General features: G+C 40.5%; 1 protein-coding gene across 1 annotated transcript in view; it reads right to left on the bottom strand.

The window, feature by feature from the left end:
* The window catches only part of stac (SH3 and cysteine rich domain), a 37,247-nt gene that overhangs the window by 1,412 nt on the left and 13,341 nt on the right, over positions 1-22,494 (bottom strand). Inside the window, exons 5-12 of the mRNA XM_084044463.1 lie at positions 18,472-18,611; positions 13,997-14,078; positions 13,347-13,453; positions 11,704-11,788; positions 10,423-10,490; positions 6,568-6,659; positions 1,626-1,677; positions 553-690 (exon numbers count right to left, since the gene is read on the bottom strand). Of these exons, the coding sequence (XP_083900589.1) occupies positions 553-690; positions 1,626-1,677; positions 6,568-6,659; positions 10,423-10,490; positions 11,704-11,788; positions 13,347-13,453; positions 13,997-14,078; positions 18,472-18,611 (764 nt within the window). The remainder of the gene's footprint in view (positions 1-552; positions 691-1,625; positions 1,678-6,567; positions 6,660-10,422; positions 10,491-11,703; positions 11,789-13,346; positions 13,454-13,996; positions 14,079-18,471; positions 18,612-22,494) is intronic.

The following is a 22,494-nucleotide window of genomic DNA, read 5'->3' as shown; positions in this document are numbered from 1 at the left end:
GTAATGTCATGGTTGTGGATTCTCTGTTGGCCAGTTCAAATCAAACTTTTAAATGAATGTTTGTGATGGAACAGTTGATGCAAAATGTTTGTAGTTATGATTTAGACAGAGTTGTACCACGGACAATAATATGGTCTCCAATCCATTGGGGTGTTTTTTGGTCACAGTCCATTTGCACACACATTTGTAAAATGTGTCCTCTGCATTAACCCATCCTAACTATAAGAAGCAGTGGGCACTATTAATCCAACACCCAGGGGTTAAGTGTCTTGCTCAGGGAGACTTTGACACATAGGCTGGGGGGTAACATTCTGATTTCCAGACTAGGGAATCTACCGATTCAGCTATGCTGTATAGCCATGATAAAAGTAATTGTTTCACAGTTCCAGAATATTCAGTCCTTCTATAGAAACGGCTTGTCTTCAATGCTTATGTTGCTCAATTCATCGGTAAGGAGTAGCTGGGCAGAGAATAGCACTAAGTATCTGTAATAAGTATTTTGTCCATATCAATAATCTCAATGCACTATTAAAACACAGAGTTAAAGACTACCTGTCCTTCCTTTAGAGTGATCTGGCCTTGCTCCTTACAGCCAATGAAGGTCCTGGAACACCTGAACACTTGGTCCCCAGGCCGCAACGGATGAGCATAGGATGATGGGAAGAAGCCAATCCTGTCCTCTATTAATCCCTGGACAAAAAAAGACACTCAGCATAAAAATAAGAAACAGAAGGTACTAATGAAACTAGTTTAAAAGTACAAGAATCCTTTTAACTCTTGTAGACAAACAGTTTGGCTAACCAATCTAACTCATTGTTGTAACTAACTACAGTATATTATACTTACATTATTTCTGATATTTGTTCCGATAACAACAGAATTTCCCTTCGGGATGACAAATGTCACTTGACAAAATCACTTGGTTCAGCGCTAAACTGCTAAAGGCCAAACAGCTTGGATGTATCTGTTTCCAAAGAATCTGCAGAAAGCATTAACATTGTTAAGATGCATGGATGTCTTGGTAGCCTGGTAGCACTGCGCTTCCTCTGCCAAGTCACGTTTTGGCCTTCCCATCTCCCTAATTTATCTGCTATGCTTCTCTGTCGTGAGGTTGGCTGTTGTCTTACTACCATCATTTACTGCTCTAATGCCTGTAATTTATCAGTCCATATCATATATTATATTCATTCTTGGCTTGGTACAAAATTCAACAATAAAACACAAACGCCACTGGTCAACCCAGCGACAGGCAGACAGCACCGTCAAACACTATATACTGCACCAGTGGTTCTCAAAGATTTTCAAGTCAAGGAGCCCACATTGATATGTATTTGGCTGTGGTCCCCATTTGAAAAGATTTACTGCCAGCGACCCCCATAAGAGAAGATGTGTCAACATTTGTCAACCTTTTTCAAAAATAGCTGAAAAATAAAATACGGCTTAAGTGAAATGTCTATAGGTATAAACTGTCCCTCGTTTTGCTGGGGACCACCCAGTCAAGGACCCCACTTTGAGAACCAGTGAATATAAGATGGGAGAAGGGAGATAAATAAATGTCTGAAATAAGGTTGCCAAAACAAATGACTTAATTTAATTACATAATACATTACTGACTGCAGACTGACCTTCCACCAGTCATCATTGGAGTCATCGGCCACAATGATTCTCTCTCCAGGTCTGTAAAGCAATACAACAAAAATAATTTAGTCATTTTCACCTCTCATCTAAACAGTGGAACCGTCGTGGCCGGTGTGCTGTTCAGCTCAGCATTAGTCACAAGTGTACTGTGGGAAACGTCATGTAGTAATACAATTTAGAAGCTATAGAATAACTTTAAAACAAATCCTAATGAACAACAAAACTTTGGACATTTGTTTCACAGATGAACCCAGGTTGAGAGGCACACCGATAGGTATGTACAAATATGCTTGGCAACCCCCCGCCACACACACACACACACACACACCATTTATTTTTTTAGTATGATTACACCTTTTAATGAGTGCAACAGTAATTTCCTATGACACCAACATTACAAGAAGCCAACAGCAAAGAGTGTTGGTCCTGAAATGACCATGGGTAATGGATGCAAAACAAGTCTTGGTATTGATTTGATTTCTTGAAGAAAGTAAATCAATGTTAAACAACTTAAGCCATATTTTAAGACTTTCAAATATTTCCATGAATTGCTAAAATAGCCGATCTGCAAGCTGGTAGATAACGTGACGCACTGCAACCTGCTATTTTGGCTATTTTTGGAATTGTTTTGGAGATTTTTTTATTTAATTATAATTTTTTATGTTTGAGGTTTTGAATATGTTCACCTATGACATGCCCAAAATGGGGACACCAGGTTGAAAGTGGCTAAGAGAACAAGGAAAGGAGTATTTTTTTTAAGTTGGGGATCTTTTTAGGCTAGTTCATGTATTCTGATGGTCTTCTATCATTCTGAAGCTCTTCCGCACCCAGCAGACTCAGGGCAAAATGAATCATGAATACCTCATCAACTCATGTGTCATAATTACTAGCATCTGTTCAAAGCCATGGGTGTACTCGACCAATAAGAACCAGAGAGAGCAGTGGGACAAAAGCTGGGCCCAAATGCAGTTTAGGCTGTTTCCTGTGCTTCCCTCTTGTGGTCCAATTAAAATGCTGACAGTCTTCTGCTGGGAATACTCAACATGACTCAGAGAATGTGGTTTTATAGCAGGTGAGGAAAAACACGCGATGACATTTGACGCTGTAAAATGTTCCTCGGCTGTCGACAACAACTTGATATATGGGACTTCCAGGGTAAGAGCAGGAAATGAACGACCTGCCGTACATTTTTCCAGTGCGCAGTGAAGTTTAACACAGCATTCTGTGCTGAAAGGCTGTGCAAGACACAGACCCTCACTTACACAAGGGGGTGAAAAATGGTTATTCAACAACAAGAAAGTACATATCTAATAGCCGAGCAATCAGTCTGATGTTTAATAATGCAGCACATGTCATAATGATAATCATCATATAGTCTCACAGTAATTGTGTAATCAAAGTGTGCGGCAGCAGCTGCAAGTAGCTAATCAAAAGCCACATTTCCAGTTTGAAGAGAAAATTGAAACGGAAAACGATATATCAGTCTGGCCAATATATCAACCATTATTTGATTTTTTTTTTTGACAAGATCAATATCAGCAATTATGCAGCTTATGTGTCTCGATTTTTAACCATTTCACCATTGAAGCTTTTCCATGTTGGTTTGGATGCATACTCACTATACTGGGATCCTGAGCCTTTGAAATAAACTTTCATAAGGGGAGAGATTTAGAGACTCTGGTCCCAAGGAAGTCAAGGCGAGTACACCCCATCATGATTACTGACCTCTACTACGCAGATGATTGCCATAGTCTCGGATACAGCAGAGACAGGAAGGGAACTACTACTGGAAGTACAAATGGATTGCAGGAAGATTGGCCTCAAGCTCAATGCCAAGAAAACAAAAGTACTGACAGTTAACACAGAGGACAAAGCCATTGCCACTGCGTGGCTCGAGGCAGTCAAGGACTTCAAATATCTCGGGCCTGGACTGCTTCAACGGAACACGACCTGAAGGTCCGGAGGGCACTTGCCTGGAATGCCTTGCATGGGATGAGGAGAGTGTGGAAATCAGACATGGGAGAAGACCTCAAGAGGCGGCTGTTTGTAGCTGCAGTGGAGTCAGTACTACTGTATGGGGCTGAGACATAGACCCTCACAGCACAACAGGAAAGGGCCCTGGATGGAGTCTACACAAGAATGCTACGAATGGCACTAGGTGTCACATGGACGGACCACATCAGAAAGGTGGTCCTTTACGGGAACCTACCACGGGTCACAGACAAACTCAGAGAGAGAAGGATGAGGCTGGCAGGGCACTTCATCAGGCACCCGGAACTAGTGGCAAGCAAATTGAAACTATAGGAGCCAAATGGGCAAAGCCAGGAAAGGCAAGAAGCACACCACCTACGTAGATGCACTGCGGCACGACAGCTTAGCTAACAACACTGTAGAGCTCAAGACCCTGATGCTAGATAGGAGAATGTGGAGGGCAGCGATTCAGGAGTCCCGAGTTGGTGTTGGCTAGACCTCACTCTCGCATCGCATTAGAGACACTTGTAGCTTTCAGTGAACTGTCCGAGAGATTCCAATGAATACCTTATCAGACCTGATGATTGAACTTTCTATGGGAAGATGGGGAGGATCATTTTTGTGTGTGTGTGTGTGTGTGTGTGTGTGTGTGTGTGTGTGTGTGTGTGTGTGTGTGTGTGTGTGTGTGTGAGACAGAAGGAGGGAGTGAATGAGAGACAGAAGGAGAATGCTCTCTTTCCTAAAGACCTATTTCAAAGGGCTGTTAAAAATGATGGCCTATTCATGAGAGTTCATGGAGGGCAGATATTGATGGTCTAAAAGCTTCAGATTCAACCAGGGCTCATAATAACATAGTAAGAGTCATACTGTAGCCACTGTGCATTGTTGTTCTCTCACATGTTGACGTGAAACAAACATTATCGTGTCCTGTGGTGAAGGCGAATGGACTAAACAAGCTATTGTTTAGTCCATTAGCTGCATCTGTTAAGGTTACTAAAAATAAGATCTTGAACGGTAAACAGGTACTTGTAATCAAGGTAAACAAGAAGAAATGTTAATAATAATTAGGTCCATTAAAAAAATCTATGACTCACCTCTGGAGCACTCTGATATAATTAATTACTGAATATTAATTAATTGCCTGAAATGAATAGATAACACAAGTAGACTAATGAAAAACAATTGGATTATACTACCAATAAAGTAGTCATTGGAAAGCTACAGTATGCTATGACTAGATAGCTTTTCTCCACTGACAACTGACTATCATTCACTGACACCTGCCTGCTTATCTGTAAAGGTAAATACTGTGTACGTATGTGTGTAGGTTTGTAGGCTCACACATTGTGTTGTTTAACATTGACAAACAGCTAAGAATAACTGCTTCATTAGCATTAAAAAGGCAATCAAAAATCCTGCTCCAACAGATATGAGTCAGAGAACCATAACGCCGTCAAAATACGCCGTCAAAACATGTTAATGTCTATTCACAGCTTCAGTGTATCGTACATAAACACAGGCCATTTTCACGTTAATACAGTAGCTTTATTTTTAGATATCGTTTGTTTACATTTTCTCCAACATCATTCATACGCTACCGCAGTTACCTGAGTCAATGCTGGCTAAACATAACTGCGATGCTGGCAGTCATGTCAAGTATACAGTATGTTGAGCCGTAGTCAATGGTGTAAACATACCCGACCACCAGTATGGTCCTTTAAGTCTGCACTGAAGGAGGAACTGGCAGCATGGTTTCTATTTTGAGTTTGTACAGTATGTGAGACAGCAAATGTACAAACAGATTTCTGGCTTTGGAGTTTGGATGAGCAGTAATAACCTGACGCTACCAGATCCAAAAGCTTGCTCCACACATTGTTTCACAGCTTGAGGAACCTGGTTACTCAATACCGCCCCATCTGGCAGGGTCAGGTTAGAGCAGTAAGCCATTGTTGCTAATTTTGCTATTTTTATAAGGGAGAAAATCTGGACTGGATCCGCTAATACGGATCTTCAAATAGTAAACTCAACAGGAAGTTGACATTTTTATTTAAAACAATAAACAGTACTGGGTTTGGTGATGTTCTATATTGTCTGAATCAGCTTTGTTTGTGTTCGTTTACGTGCTAAAAGATGGACTTTGAGAGCTGTTTCACCGCACGTAAGTCAATGAGGAGAATATTTTGAATGATCAATTTATAATCAATGGAGCAATTATTTCAGATTTCTTGTCCATCTTTGAAGTTACATCATGTAACTACACAACCCAAACCTCTATCAAAGAGGGTCTTGCCCTTTAAGTACAGTACTCAATTAATGTACATAGTTACTGTCCACCACTGCTTCTAGGTTGCCCTTGTTTCTCTTGTAGTCTGTTACACATTAATAGAGAGAGTAAAGAAACATTAAATATTCACAGCACAAAATCGGAACCACAGAAACATTCAATGCACATTCTTTTTGACTCTGCTTCTTCCTATTTCTCCCTTTTCCTGCTCCACATGAAACCCTAGCTTCCCTATTCTGGACATACCATAATAGGTGAATATTCACAGCATATAGCAGATCTATAAGCTTGTAGATCTGCCATTTTGGGCGAAGATATTTGATGTAGTAGGAAAAAAGGAGGGGACCAAGTATAGACCGCTGGCCTGGGGGACCCCGGCCAATACAGTATATAGGATTTGTTACGGTGTTTCTGAAAGGGAAGTGCATTAATACTATATATCACTCTGGTTATGTCAGATTATGTCAGATATGGATGTGGAAACCAGATGTCCTGCTATCCCAGGACAGTTACAGTATTGCAGTTTCCACAGCATAATGGCAATACATACTGTACAGTGTGTGTGTGTGTGTGTGTGTGTGTGTGTGTGTGTGTGTGTGTGTGTGTGTGTGTGTGTGTGTGTGTGTGTGTGTGTGTGTGTGTGCGCGCGCGCGCGCGTGCGCGCATGCACAGACCTCATCTCCAGGTCGTGGGTGTCCTGGGGAGTGTAGCTGTACAATGCTACATAGGTGTTGAGTAGGTCATCCTCCTGCAACTGTGTTTGCTCCTGCCACACACACACACACACACACACACACACACACACACACACACACACACACACACACACCAGCACATTATAATTTTGAGTGCTGGTCATGATCTATTTTCTTGTAACAATATCATAGTTGAGTCGCAAAACAGTCAAACAGTCGCAAAGTGGTAGAAATTATTGTTTAGACTGATGGTCTGAAGTAATGCTTAATTTGTTCTGCAATCATGTTTTTCTAATCCATTGCTAACGTAAGTGGGAGAGGCATGATTTCCTGGCTGGGCTTTCAAGTTCTCAGGAAATTAGTGAAGTGTTAGCTCAAATAACAGAGCAAATCATGTATATTTCAGTATTCTGGCACTCTGTACGCCTGCACCCGAACCCGAGGGTGTTTTCCTGTGTCTAGTGGGTCTGGGAAATTTCCTCCACATGCATGTATGTACTGTATGAATGTATCTTTCTTTATGATGCTAATAGAGAAATCCTGCTAGTATAGGAAAGGAACAAAGGCTCACACAAAACTATGTTTTATAAGACAATGTGGAAATCTGCCTAATCCAGTAATGTGATAGAGCCATGGCAAAGACATAAAGTGACCTCATTTTTACTTGGTTGTGTATCATTTCTTGCACCAAAAATAGCAGATCTACAAGCGGTGCGTTGTGAGCTTGTAGATCGTCTATTGTCAGTGCAAGACATGGGTGCACAACCAAGTATAAATCAGGAGTAATTTCCCTTTGCACAAAATGTCCCCAATGGAGCACCCAGGTGGACGAGTGATATGGCTGATGGATGAGGCGAGTTTCCCCGGTAACAAAGCAAACTACTCCTTTGAACCAGAATGAAAGGCGCAACATCGCCCAATGGCAATTTATTACAACTAACTAACAGCTCATCAGCAGCCTTGAGAGCTACATTGCACCATAGAGAAGCCTCTATTGGCCTTTTCGACTAGGAAGGGTAACCCAGAACCTTCCATACTCTACAACTTTCTAGAACCTCAGAATCATCTTTATTGTCACAGGTTTACAGGTGTAAAACAGGTGAAATTTGTTTTTGTGAAAGCTCCATCGTTTTGATTGTTTCCAGAAAGAGAAAGAAAGAAAGAAGATGGGGGGGGGTTACAAGGCTACATGAGCATAGCAGCTGGTATATACGGTTCATGACATATAGTGCAAGAAAGTATTACGGTTAAGGTGCAGAGTATCGGCTCAAGTTTAACCACATAGTCCACAAAAGGCTGCTTTAAGAGCAGTATTGCGTACTGTGGTGGATTTATTAAGTGAAACAAAAATAAATCAAATCAATTCACACTGTAATTGTACAAAATGTTTTGCAGTCTGTGACAGAGTTGGTTTAGAATACATACAGTATAAAGAACTTTGCAGTTCAACCTCAAGTGTGAAAATGTGAACTGACAGTGATCCCATGGGGGTGTGTGTGTGTGTGTGTGTGTGTGTGTGTGTGTGTGTGTGTGTGTGTGTGTGTGTGTGTGTGTGTGTGTGTGTGTGTGTGTGTGTGTGTGTGTGTGTGTCGGTTTGCGTGCATGCGTGTTTTTCTGCATGCACCCGAGCCTCTCATTCCAGATAGGAGGCCTCTCCACAGGCAGCATGCTCCTGTGGAGAGGTGGAGAAGCGAGATGACCGTATGTCTCATTCCTCTGTTCATTACCCTGCAGAGTCTCCGTCTGTCTGTTGGCCCCTCTGCTCTAATGGACCTGTCGTCAGACAGACAAACGGCCTACTGCCAGCTGTGCACGGCCCAGGCTGATAACACCGCAGAATACACAGCGTGCGTCTTCCCTGAAATAGCCGACTGGCCTGGGAGATTGTGCTGGGTGTGTGCAGAGGACAGAGGTAAGGGGTGGGGGTGTGTGTTGGTCTGTGTCTTCAATGCTTATTTGTTCATTTTTGCAAATGCCAACATGTTTATGTGTCTTTTTCCATTGTTGAATTTGGAGATAAACATGTAAAACTAAAAGGTAAACAGGAAATCTAACCTCAAATAGAAAATGTACAGTGAATCTTCCCAGTATTGCAGTGTGGTCACTACTTTGGTGAGCTCTCTCACCAAATAACCACAGTTATAAAGAGTGAAGTGCATCTACAGGCGATAATATGGTGTCCACAAACATCTTACCATTTCTGTTTCACTCACATGAGTTTTGCACAGTTAGCTCTGCTTGTGCAGTATAAAATAAATATGGCCCTGCAGTCTCTCAAGATGGCTTTATCCTTATCAGTGTGTGCCAGGGTCTAAGGCAGTATGGGTATGATTTGTACTGACAGAAAAATACGTTTTTCCTCTTAACTCCTGGGAAATACAGCAGTGATGATGGAGCCAGGCCAAGTGTAGCAAGCTGATGAGGGTCACACAGTAAGAACTGACTCTCAGTTCTCAGGCTAACAAGAGTTCAGTAGCTGGTCAGTCAGTCAGAGGTTTTCAGACCATGCCAGCACTGCCCTCCTAGACTCTGAGCTACAGTACACTAAATGCCGTGGAAGAAAGATCATGACAGCGCAATACAAATAAATAAAATATATCATATACCTCAAAACATGAGAAAACCTTGAGAAGATGTTTCAAACAATGTGAAATGCACCTCGTTTTTAAGTGCTTCACATAAACCTGTGAAGGGACAATTCGCCAACTTTCTTTCTCTTATTTCAATTACCGGTATCCATTTTCAGTGAGAACTCTTCTATTGATTCAATTAACATTGAAATTCCTGTCTGAATTTTCTTTTCCTTTCTACATAATGAGGAATGTATTGTTGGCTCATAAGTAAGTATCTATATAACAATACCAATTGGATGTGCTATAACTGAAGTAATTGTTTTTGGAGCCAAGGAAGACAGATTAAAAGTCTGCACCCAGCTTCAATCAGAAATGTTAAAAAATAAACTAAAGCCAAGCCAAAACCTTGGTGTAGTCATGGACTCAGACCTGAATTCCAACAGCCACATTAACACAAAGTCAGGATACTCTCACTTTAAGAATATATCATGGATTAAAGGACTTATGTCTCAGCAGGATTTAGAAAAACCTGTCTGAGCATTCATCTTCAGTAGACTTGATTACTGTAACGGTGGCTTTACAGGTCTCCCTAAAACAATAAATCAGACGATTGCAGTTGATTCAGAATGCTGCTTCTCGAGTCCTTACCCAGAAAGTGGAGCAAATCACTTCAGTTCTTAGATTTCTACACTGGCTTTCAAAATACTACTGCTTTGAATGGTTTAGGGCCAAAATACATTTCTGATCTTGATCATGATATCATGAACCACCCAGACCTCTCAAGTCATCTGGGACGGACAGGTCTCCTTTAAGTCTCTAGAATCAGAACTACACAGTGTTCACTTTTTATGCACATATCTGGAACAAGCTCCCAGAAAACTGCAGGTCTGCTGCAAAATCATCGCTGCCTATTATTGAGATTTTTGAATTATTCCTCTGCACTGTAATTTTATTCTCTTATTTCGTTTTATTTCTACTTCTTTCGTTTTTACTGTATACAAACAAATCTCCTTTTAAATAGTGTTTTATATTGATACATTTTTGTACTCTTTTTTTGGCTGTGTGTCCTGAATAGGTGTTCTTTTTTTTTTTACTGAATTCAAATGTCCGTCTTTAATGTGTTGGGGTGACTTTCACTGAATGTCTGTCTAGTTTCTCATAATGTTTAGCTATTTTCTCTGAATGCTTGCCTATATTCTCGGAATGACACGCCCAGAATAGGGATGCTAGGGTTCATGTGGTTAAGTTGCGAGTTTCTCACCGGTGAATCCTCAGGCATTCTCTCCGGCTGGTGGTATGGCTCTGTTCCATTCTCGACGACTGTGAAAACTAAAAACAGAATAGATCACTCAGTAACAAAAAAACACAGAAGGAGATGTTTTACAACCACTGGCAAAGAAATCTAACCACTAAGACAGGAATAACAGTAAAGTATTGATAATGAAAGATGAGTAAGACTATATATTTAGGATGGGTCTAAAATGCATTATAAGCGCATTTGTAATGCATTATAATGCACTAAGGTATTATAACACTGGTTATAAATGTATATAATTATGCATAACAACTTAAGGTTTATGAAGTATTACAAGTGCTGGTCATAATGCATTATAAGTTCAGCGGAACAGAACATTATAACTACCATAACTTGGTCAGTTATAGTGTCTTTGTTATAAGCATAATTATAAACATTTATAATAGCGAGTGTTATGAAGCCTTATAAGTGAAATATAATGCATTATAAATGCGTTTATAATGCATTATAGACCAGACCTTAATATACACCGTCTTACCGAAGGATGCAACAGAAGACCAGTTCAGAGGCAATCTTTTCATTAATAATCCTCAAAAGAGCAAATGAAGTGCCCTTTCTGTAACAACCGCAGGCTATCCAAACAGGATTGATGATATACAGATTCATAAATATTTGTATTTCTATTGAGAAAACTCATAAGTATAAAATAAAAGGTTGTCACGTAGCACAACCCAAGAATACCAGTGTGAGGATTATTCGTCTCCTTCTGGGTATGCTTTTGTTGTCTTGAAGGATATTGATCAGCCTTGTAGCTGTGCTTCAAATAGCAATTTCTTTCAACACCAAGGTCTATGCTCTACCACTCTCATTGTAGTTGATTTTTCTCTACATTTGTCTTTGTTTCCTCTTCTTTACTGAGGTTGACTGCTGCAGGAATTAAGAGGTCAATGATTTGCCCTCCAGTAGGGACCTATTGTATCACTGAGCAATTGAAAGAGCCCAGCCACCGCTACAAATAAAATACATAGAACCTAGTTTTCTTTGAGCTTTGCCCTTGGTGTATTCTGTAGACAGGTCAATGAATGAACAGACCGAAAAGAGAGTCTAGCTCAATGGAACCCAAGGTCTTATTTCTCAATACTTCAGATGGCAGTTTGGGGAAATACAATTATATGTCGCAACCTTTGCAGCCTCACTTACAGGAAAAACACAATTGCATTTTTCTCCCTCTATGTCACCGCCTGGCTTTTTTCCAGATGCACATACTTCACTGTACTGGATCCTCACCATCATCACTGTGTTTTCTGGATAGTTCATGCCTACTGCTGTGGTCCGCCGCCACTTCCTCTGGAACCTTGTCCAAATCACTGGTCTGCACACACACATAGAGAAGACACACACACACACACACACACACACACACACACACACACACACACACACACACACACACACACACACACACACACACACACACACACACACACACACACACACACACACACACACACACACACACACACACACACACACACAGACACAAGAGTTGATGACTTGAACATAACAGACTGCAGCAGGGAGACTCTGTAAGGTTTGGAAAAGTACCTTAGAAACTGCCACATGTGCAGTCTGACTGCATTTGGTAACTATTATCATAACCCCCGCTGGGTTCACATTGTGTCTGTTAGGACTGATTTATACTTGTTGTCCACCGGTGTCGTGCACCAAAATTTGCCGATCTGCAAGCTCACAACACATTGCAGAGTGAGGCGTAATAAGCTTGTATATCGGCTATTTCCGGTGCACGACATCCGTGCACAGCTAAGTATAACTCAGGCTTAAGCCTGCAAGTGACACACACCCATTCACCAACAGCTGTACTGGACAGGGTGGCCTCTAGCCAGCAGTGTTCACATCCACTTAAGAGAGAGCTGCCTATTCAAGCTGCAGATACAGCTTATAATATAAGTGATAAGCTATAAATAAGAGCTTTCATTTTGAGTTACACAAACTAGGGACAGGAGACTGGAGAGTGTAGCCTAGCTCAACAATCTATCCAGTCCATCTAAAGAGCTGTAATGTGAGCAGTCCCACACACATCCCTTTCTTCATTGCCCTAACCACTACCTTTATTGGTAGTGTTTACTGCTGCACAGTGGCCATATCTAAGGAGAGCATCGACTTTGTATGTCTGACTTGGACTAAACATAACATTCATAATGCTTGCTCTAAACTGTGATAATCTTCTTATCTTAATGTGCATGTGTGTGTGGAAAAAAATCGCATTTAATGATTACAACAATACAGTAATTGAGAGAGACAGAACAGAACTAAGGGACTTGATCTAAAAACGGCAGCAGGACGGGAGGTCAACAGTATGTAACTTCGAGCCCTAATCCCCCGAACAAAGACGAATGCAAGAATAGTGGCATTCTGGTCTTTGTTCTGTACTGTTCTGTTTTCTAAACTTCATAACATCTTTCCCCTCCCATCTTAAAATACAGTAGCATAAATGGGCCATGAAGTCCAATAGGGCTGTAACATTTCAGCCCTTTCAACCTGGCATCCCTATTTTGGGCATGTCATTATAGGTGAAATTTTCCAAACTTTAAAGAAATACCGAAAATAATCTACAACCATTGCGATGCGATGCATTGTGAGCTTGTAGATCGGCAATTTTTGTGCAACACTGTTGTATGACAAAGTATAAAATAATGCTTAAGTGGTTAATCAGACTAATCGATTTAGTTGGTTGTACAAAATCAATAAGTATTATTTTGCGTTGATTCGTTGACATAAAAAAAAAAGGTAAAGAAGAAAAAAACACACTTCTTGATAATTCAATTAATAGATAGAATAATCGCAAAGAAAATAAACTATAATTGCAGCACTAAACTTGATAATGAACCAGCTGAATCAGCTGTACTTACTGAGAGACTGTGAGGGGACTCAGAACCACTGGTTCTCTTGGCCTTCTGTGCCAGCGATGTCCCCATCCTCAGAGCCTCGTACACAGGGTCCACCTTATTACCACAAGCTAGACAAACAACATAGAGAAATACAAGCAGCTATAATAACTATGATGAAGTGTTGACAAAAGACTGCTGCTTAACTGTCAGACGGTTGATGTAGAATCAAGGTATTTACACACCGGGAGCGTGATGTCATTCGTACAGGTTGATGCATTCATTCGTGGTGAAAATTCTACCTCGTTGCGAATACAAATTGTTTATCGCTGCATAAAATCTGCGTTCTGTGTGGATGTTTTCATGACACAAACAATAGTTTGAAGATATATGTATTTTTGGGTGAATTAATCACACGAAAAAAGAAAAGCATATGCTCCCGGTGTGTAAGGACATTTAGACTGGAAGAAAGTGTCACTTGGATAATGGTTAGACTGGAAGAAAGTGTCACTTGGATAATGGTTAGACTGGAAGAATGTGTTACTTGGATAATGGTTAGACTGGAAGAATGTGTTACTTGGATAATGGAATTGGCCGCTGCCCGCTTCCATGCATTTCATTCAGGAGGGTTGAAACTTCAACTTTATCACAAAAATGAAGATGGCTGTCCTCACCAATGGGCATGACTTCCTTGATGATCCCAAATTGTTCCTGAATCAGTAATGGGGAGCTGTAGTATCTTCGAAAGCCCTTTGGCTGCAGAAGGCAGAGAGAAGGGCAACAGAGGGAGGACAAAAGAGGGGACGGGTAGCAGACAGAGCCATTACATTGAGGGATGGATCGATATATAGAGCCACAGACAGCTCAGCATCCTGACACTAAAATACATAACCCCACTGATAATGTGCTGTTAAATCTCTGCTAGTCTGGGCGAGGGACTGCTCCTCCAGCCAACAATGCAATATGGCTTTAATTTTTCAGCAAGCAGGCTAACTCAATCAGTCCCAGGCCAGTGACTCTGTAAACCTAAAACAATTTAAAAAGAAAGCTAACTACTATTGAATCATAGCTTCACAGTCCATCCTGCTGCTCACATTTCATCATGCCTTGAGTAGTATCACTACTGCCCTCCATGTTCACCTCTTTTAGTTTTATATGATCATAATGTTATGCAATGTACAGAGTAACAGCAACATTCTAATGATGATTTAATATGCAAAGCACAATTATATTAAAAGAAAAGACAGCATCTAATGACTTTAGGAAATTAGATGCTTAGAGTGATATCGATATTTTCTGAAAAAGTTTGAGAGTGAGCTGGTGCTGTTGTGGGGACGGACCTTGTGTTTTGAGTACATAGCATATAGGGTGTAAGTTGAACCCTATATGCTCTGTTGACATGGACCCCAGGGATCTACAGTGTCCTTGGCCCACTCATGTTCCTCTTCATCAAACCTCTTTATCAAAAACAGTCGAAATAGGGTGTATGTGATTATGGCTAATTCATACTTTGCCGGATGACCTTGTTTTAGGACACAAATGACACATTTTACACTGAGATATAGTATGACGCCTTTAGTTCCACTGGTTAAAGTTACTTGCATGTTATCGTGCAAGTTCACATAAGGACAGGCTTCAAGCCTCTATCATTTATCTATCCATTATCTATCTGTACCCACTGCCTCCTATCTCATCATTGAATATCGATCTATGTTGAGTTCTTCTCACACCCAGCAAAACGTGACAAATGGGTAAAATTCTCCTCTATCCCCAGAGGAAGTCAACTCATCACAGAGGATAATGATAGATGTAACTGCAGTCTATGAAATATATATATAGCCTAACATTTTCAGTGTTTAGATGTTCTTGGATGTACTTCTGTGAGTGCTGGGTAAACAGTCAAACAATGCTGAACAGCCAAGAAGTGCTGTAATTAGAATGCTAATGTTTTCATCTTCTTTTTCGTTAGCTACACATTATTGCAGACACACACACACTATTAATGCTTTTGCTTAGTGCTGTATACATTTCGTTTATTATTATTATAGTTTTATTTCAAAATTAGGAGAGTAACTTCCGATATAAAATGTTCTACATCTGGCTTGAGGCTTCTGATTAATTTCTTGCACTGCACTGCCTTTTTATTCTCATATTATATACGCAAAACATTAAAAGCATTAAAACAAAGTGTTAACACTTTGTTTTAATGCTTTTAATGTTTTGCGTAAAGTAATTTGAATTACCTTGTTGAAATGTGCTATAAAAATAAACTTGCCTAGCCTTGCTTACACTGTCTTTGTTTATATTTGGCATGATAAACAGTTGGTGTAATCTGTATCTCTAATAGCTCTTGATTAATTCTCCATTTTGCAACACTCACAAAGAGAAGGCTAAAATAAGCAACCCTTGAGCTGTTCGAGCTCCTCTCGAGCTGAGATGTCAGGCATTCAGGGGGAAATTCATTATGGAAAAGCGTAAAAAGAGATTGCGCTTAATGCAGCTTAAATGAACAACATCTTGTTGCGTGGCCTTTCATCCACCGCACACTGATGCGATCATTTACACTATTTCTCAAGTTGCATTTGAGAAACACAAAACAACTCTTTGTCATCTAATAATGTTCAGTTTGTTGTTGATACAGTAAATTATTTTCTACCTTTATTGAATTATTTCAAATAGCCCAAACTGTTCTGTAGCTTATATTTGTCGGTCTATGTACAGTATATGTCTGTTCCCTGTCTGTTTTAATTCATGCTTAAGATCAAGTTTTATTGACTTATCTTTATTTGTCATGTAAGTGTAAGTAAGGGTGACCATTTAATATCACTGAATTGTATCAGATGGGATTTAATAGCTGAGACAAAGGCGAGCGTTATTAATGTCATGGTCAACCTGAGTCATATTTTGAGATTTGAAACTTACATAAGCACAGAGTTATATATATTTTTTATATATACATTTTGAGAATCTTAATAAAATAAGAGGTCTCTTTTTGTGGTTCTCAGGCCAAGAGAAATAAGCACGGATGTAGTGTCCATGTTTAGAGCGACCCTAATTTAGAGCAGTACTCCACTGGGAAATTTTCCATTTTTATGTGTGACCCCTCAACCTCATTTTCCACTCCTGAAAGCTGATCCTATCGCCAACGAAGGCTCATCCTCAAAGCATTATATGGAAAAAAGTACATTTGTCTTGCTGTGTCTCGTGTCCCATGTGGAGTTTCAGGGTTTCGGTTCAAATGTAGACAAATGATCTCAATGACATCAAGGCTACAGTGGATGAGAAAAGCCATTACAACTCACCCTGAACACAATTCAAACAATCCCCAAGAATGCTCCTACAGTACTGTATACGAAGGGTGGTGATGCACATGCATGATTACGGAAAAAAATTACCCCACCCTCCCAAATAAATGCTCTTCCTCCTTCCATGAGGGACATATGCATTCGAATGACGGAAACATGATTTATACTTAGCTGCACGCCGGTGTCTTGCACTGCACATAGCTGATCCACAAGCTATTTGCGGTGGCCGGTGTGCGACACTGGCACGCAGTTATGTATAACTCTGGCTTAAACAGTCCCAGTTCAGTAATGACTGCCAGTGTCCTGGACTGCGATAGAAGATGGGAAAATGACGAATGCTGCTTGGCACAGGCCTTTGTGAGCACCCCCAACCCCACCCCCCACCACACACACACAACCCCCCGTACACCAATACCAGAAACAAAATGGTCTCATTATGATGCAGCCCCACAGATGGGAAGAGAAGAGAAGACATGAAGAAGGCTACACACAACGCACAAATAGAGAGAGGGAGACATGCTGATTATACATTAAGAATAACAATTTAAATGATAATGTTAATGGTAATAATCATTGCCAAATAATAAATAAAGGACCCCACAGGCGTGATCTGAGATTGAATAGACAACCTTATGTGTAACATTGATTTAATTATGATAACGACAGCATACAATTCAGATATAATAATTATTCAATATGACTCACATTATGGCTACAGCCATTGAATGTTTTTGTCATACCGCAAATCTCTTTGTACTTCTCTCTCCATGAACTATATGAACACTGTGGTTTAATAATCCATCATTTGATTATTATGCTGCCGTTTTGCATGAATCAGAACAGAATGCCCCGGACAGAATCTCTGTCCGGGGCATAACTCGGGGCACCATAGACCAAATGGTCCCAGATTTGGGGTATGAGCTTCAGATGACCCCTTGATGGAACGTGCCAAAGGGCAATGAGAGGGGCTTATGCTGTGTTCACACTGACAGATACAAAGATACATCAAACGTGTGTAGCTGCTACAAAAGCAACAACAGCTACAAAGCTACAAAAAAGCTGAGCTGGTTTTAACTTTAGATACAAAGATACAAAGATACAAAGCTACAAATATGCTGTGTAGCTTTGTATCTTTGTATCTTGTATCTGCCAGTGGGAACGCAGCGTTACGGATCCAAAACCAGGCCTGAGGAGGAGGCACAGGATTTTTTTAATCCGGAGATCTGAGGCGGAGGCATCGGTTCTACAGTAGGCTTCTCTGGTTTGGTCTATCAGACTAGGCAGGGTTTTGTGAGACGTTCGTGCCGTATCCCGTGACGTTCGTGCCGGGAACGACTTCAACTGTTGGTTATTTAGGAGATCTCTGATGGTTAAACTAAAGAATAGGACCCGCACACCGTCAGAAACTTGCAAAAAAAACGTTTCGGTCGTTAGACCTTCATCAGGACAGACAATGGTTATATATACTGTACTGTTGGTTATTGACTGTTGGCTATCAGCAACTATCTTTTTTCATATTACATATACTAAAGGGCGCTGTCCTAGTAGTATACATGGACCCTGGGTCCATTTATACCCTCACACAGAGTTAAATAAACACTCACAAAAACCTGGAACAAAACTAAAAACATATACATTCGGGTTAGTGCCCTATTGCATATCAAACTGGGGGTCATTGAAAAGAAAAGGTTTGAAAAAGACTGGTGTATTGTATCCACTGATAAACTGCACCCTTGTCAACACGTTTGTTCAACATTGTCGTCAGTTATTATATTGCCAATTATATATTATTGGCACTATCTATATGGCAATTACAGAGATAGTGATTGTGATCCTGCTCTTACCAGTTTGCCCATGCAACGCTGCTGCATATATAGTACTCCACTCTCACACTTGTGGTGGAGGCTCATCTTGCAGGCTTTGCATCGCAGGCCGTGCTTAGCTGTGTTCCCCGCCAGAAAGACCACATGCTTAGCCGTGGTACCTGACACGCACACACACAAGCACACAAGCACACACACACACACACACACACACACACACACACACACACACACACACACACACACACACACACACACACACACACACACACACACACACACACACACACACACACACACACACATACATCATGGTCAAGTTCTCTTTTCTAAAAGGTAACATCAGTCATGTCACAGTTAGAGGATGAAGTACAGATCTCATTACTTAGGTCTCACTTAAGGGATGACATTGGAGTCAGCTGCCTGAGGTTTCAGAGTAAAAACAAATGATCACTCTCCCACCTCCACATGTGAAAATACTAAGTACATTTCAACAGTTTCTAGTTGTCTCATCATTAAAGGGGCATGTTTTAATGCAAACAAATATAACAGTGGCAGGATGATAATGTTATTATTTATTTGAAACCTCAGACCAAATATCCCTGATTAGTGCATTTTAATATTTTTTACATACAGTGTGTAATTAAGTTAACTCATTTCAACCTGTTGTATTTTGGCCATATCGGCAAACAATTTCTACAACAGTGAATACCTGTATAGCAGATCTTTGGTTATTTACCCCATTCGTTGTACAGCAAGTTACATAAGGCTTAAATGGTTATGGTCCTCTGTCCTGTGACTTCTAGGACTTTTATGACTTATGATGCTTTCTATGCCCACCCAAGTTGTATTTAATAAATGAATGCATGAAGTGTCTGTTAAGTAAATGTGGAAATGTCAGATTTGTTTTACAAATTAAGCCATACAAGATGTTCAGAAATTGCTAAAATGCTAATGATCTACACAAGACAACCCATCGCTTTGCAATATGTTGTGACCTTGTAGATAGGCTATGATCTCTATTTTTGAAAATTCTAGCCTTTTTTATGTTTTGAAAATGTCTGTACATTTATGACATGTCCAAAATAGGGATCTCAGGGTTAAAGTGGCTAAATGCTTGAGTATTTTGAGATCACCTCCAGTGTTACTTCCTGTAAAATACTATTACTATACTATATTATTATTACTGAGTAAATTTCACAACATTTGACTGCGTCTTTCACCAAAGGCAAAGAAAGAGAAAGATTTACAGCATCCCTAAAATATTGTGATACTTTCAACAAAGTTGTACCCAAATGCAACTTCACCCGAGTATACCATTAAATTCTGCTAGTGTAACTACCCAAAACAAAAACGTATCAAATTCAAATTGGAGCTCACGTAATCCAATATTCCTCATAAACCACTACTCCGTGTTTTACGTTTAACCTTCAAACCACCCCCCATTTCCATCCAGCTCTTCACTTGGTCTGCAGCACCCTGTCTGTCTGCACTGCACCCCACACATACCCAATGAAAAATGACTCAGTGATGATGCATTAAATTAAGATTAATCAACTTTGTTTGTGAACTCAATTTATGAAACAGCAAGCGGTCTGTGTGCACGCGAGCACGTGCGCGCGTGTGTGTGTGTGTGTGTGTGTGTGTGTGTGTGTGTGTGTGTGTGTGTGTGTGTGTGTGTGTGTGTGTGTGTGTGTGTGCGTGCGTGCGCGCATGCGTGTGAGTGAGTGTAAAATGATCAACAGGGAGAGACAGACGGAGCCACAGATGGATAAAGAAAAGGGTCTTAAGAGAAAATGAGGAAGAAAGTCTTGTTTTGGGTGGAGAGGTGAGGAGAAGTAATGAGAAAGAGGTTGCCGAGGAGGGAGGAGGACCCACACACTGCTGATAACAGATGTTCTGCACCATCTTCTTGTCTCCCTGCCAGCTGACTCCAGTTTCTAATGAGTGGATCCCTGATTAGTATGTGTGTGTGTGTGTGTGTGTGTGTGTGTGTGTGTGTGTGTGTGTGTGTGTGTGTGTGTGTGTGTGTGTGTGTGTGTGTGTGTGTGTGTGCGTGCGCGTGTGCGTGTGTTGAGTGAGAGTGCCTGCGTGGTGGGAGGGAAGGTAAAACTTTGGCATGTACCGTATGCAGTAATTTGAATTCTGATAACCAATTTATACTTGGATGTGCATCGTGTCTCGTAGCGAAAATAGCTGATCTACAAACTCGGTGCGCAACTTAAATCAGGAGTAAATGAACACACATTTCTGCCACAAATATGCCCACAGATAGAATAACTGATCTGTGACCTAGAGATTAATGTCAGTCAATATTGCCATGTTTGCAAAATAAATGATCTCTTTTTAATAATTCTAATGATTCAAATGTGAATAATGTCAAGCTCTCCTGAATACCTGTTACAAATGTATCTATGTAAACCATTAAAATGATCCTGCAACAGTATATTACTATGTACGCTCCAGAGCACACGTGTGTGTAATTAAGTGCTAATTATTGCCGTGGCTTTCTGAGCTTATATATATCATTTAAGAAGCGTTAATGCTAAAGCCAAGCTTAGGTTTCAAATGACTACAGATCTGAGATCAGTGCTGATTTTTCCCAGTCCAGTGAAATAATGTAGTGTCCACCAGAAAGTAACAGTTTTGTATCTGTAGTCTCTGTAGAGACACTTTCTAAAAGGCTTTTTTGTATGACAGGCTGAAAATAATCATGCCACACTGCAATACAAACATGTTACCAATTAGCATTAAACAGATGTTTACAAACAACAATGGCGTGCAGTTTGGCGGTGATAGTGATTAGAAGCAGGGTTACCTCATACCAGTGTTGCCATTAGTTGTAGTCAGTCAGCTGTGTGTTTCCAGCTCTTTATTGATTAATCAATGTGCACATGCCATGCTCTGGCACACAATCTTTGTGTGCATGTGAAAATGTGGGCTGCAAAGGATTCATTGATCCCTTTCTGTCAGTGGGCATGCAAACACAGTATGTGTGTAAATCATTTTTCTTTTTTCTGAGACGCATTAATATACAGTGCATGGACAGTCGGACAGTCTATCTACATTATGTTGTCAAGCTGATAAGTTAAATTTGGGAATAATTTGTTACAGAATAAATTGTCAGTTGGCACTTCAGTGAGTAGTCTGTCATACAGCAGCGTTATTTTGAAATAATAATTCTAACAGGTGATGTGCAAAATAATACATAACTAGAAAAAGTGCTCCTCGGAGCACAGGTCTCCGCCAGGTCAGGTAGGTTATTGTGGCCTCCTGGTGGCGCTATAATAGGCCAATGTGAAAAGGGTGGCATTTCTTCTTAGGCCTTTCAATGGGATGACACTGCATTCATGATTTGAGGCATTTTGTTCCAAAAATGTGTTTTGCTAAATTAGACCTGCTGGTGGCGCTATAAAGGCCAATGTGAATGTGAAAAGGGGGGCATTTCTTCCTCGGCCTAGTGGGAATCTGCATGCAAACTTTCACGGAAATTGCACACTGCATTCATGTTTTGAGGCATTTTGTTTAAAACTGACCAATCCTGCAAACTTTGGAAGCCACTGTAAGCCAAATAGGATGGAATATTAAATATCGGACAGATCCATCAGAATCACATGACTGTGGAGATGCAGTGTACCAATTTGCGTGTTTTTTGGACATAATCTGAAGGAATAATCTCCAAAAATGTATTTTACATAAATCGGCCTCCTGGTGGCGCTGTAAAAAGCAGATGTGAAAAATGCAGTCCAATGTTTTTCCTTGGCCTCTAGGGAGTGTGCGTGCAAAGTTTCACGCAGATCGGTGCAGTTATAGTTAAAAATGCAAATCGGCCAGTTATAGCGCCACCATGAGGCTGATTTGAAAATGTTCAAGTGGCATTTCTTCCTCGGCCTAGTGGGAATGTGCGTGTGCAATTTTATGGAAATGGCAAGCTGCGTTCATGATTGGAGGCAGTTTGTTCAAAACGGACCAATCCTGCAAACTTTGGAAGCCAACCTTAGCCAATGAGGATGCAATATGGGAAATCGGACAGATCCGGGTTGA

Source organism: Gymnoscopelus microlampas, assembly GCF_963454915.1.
Source record: "Gymnoscopelus microlampas genome assembly, chromosome: 20".
NCBI lineage: Eukaryota > Metazoa > Chordata > Actinopteri > Myctophiformes > Myctophidae > Gymnoscopelus > Gymnoscopelus microlampas.
Note: the sequence above shows the minus strand (reverse complement) of the source record. Positions and strands in the feature narration are given on the sequence as shown.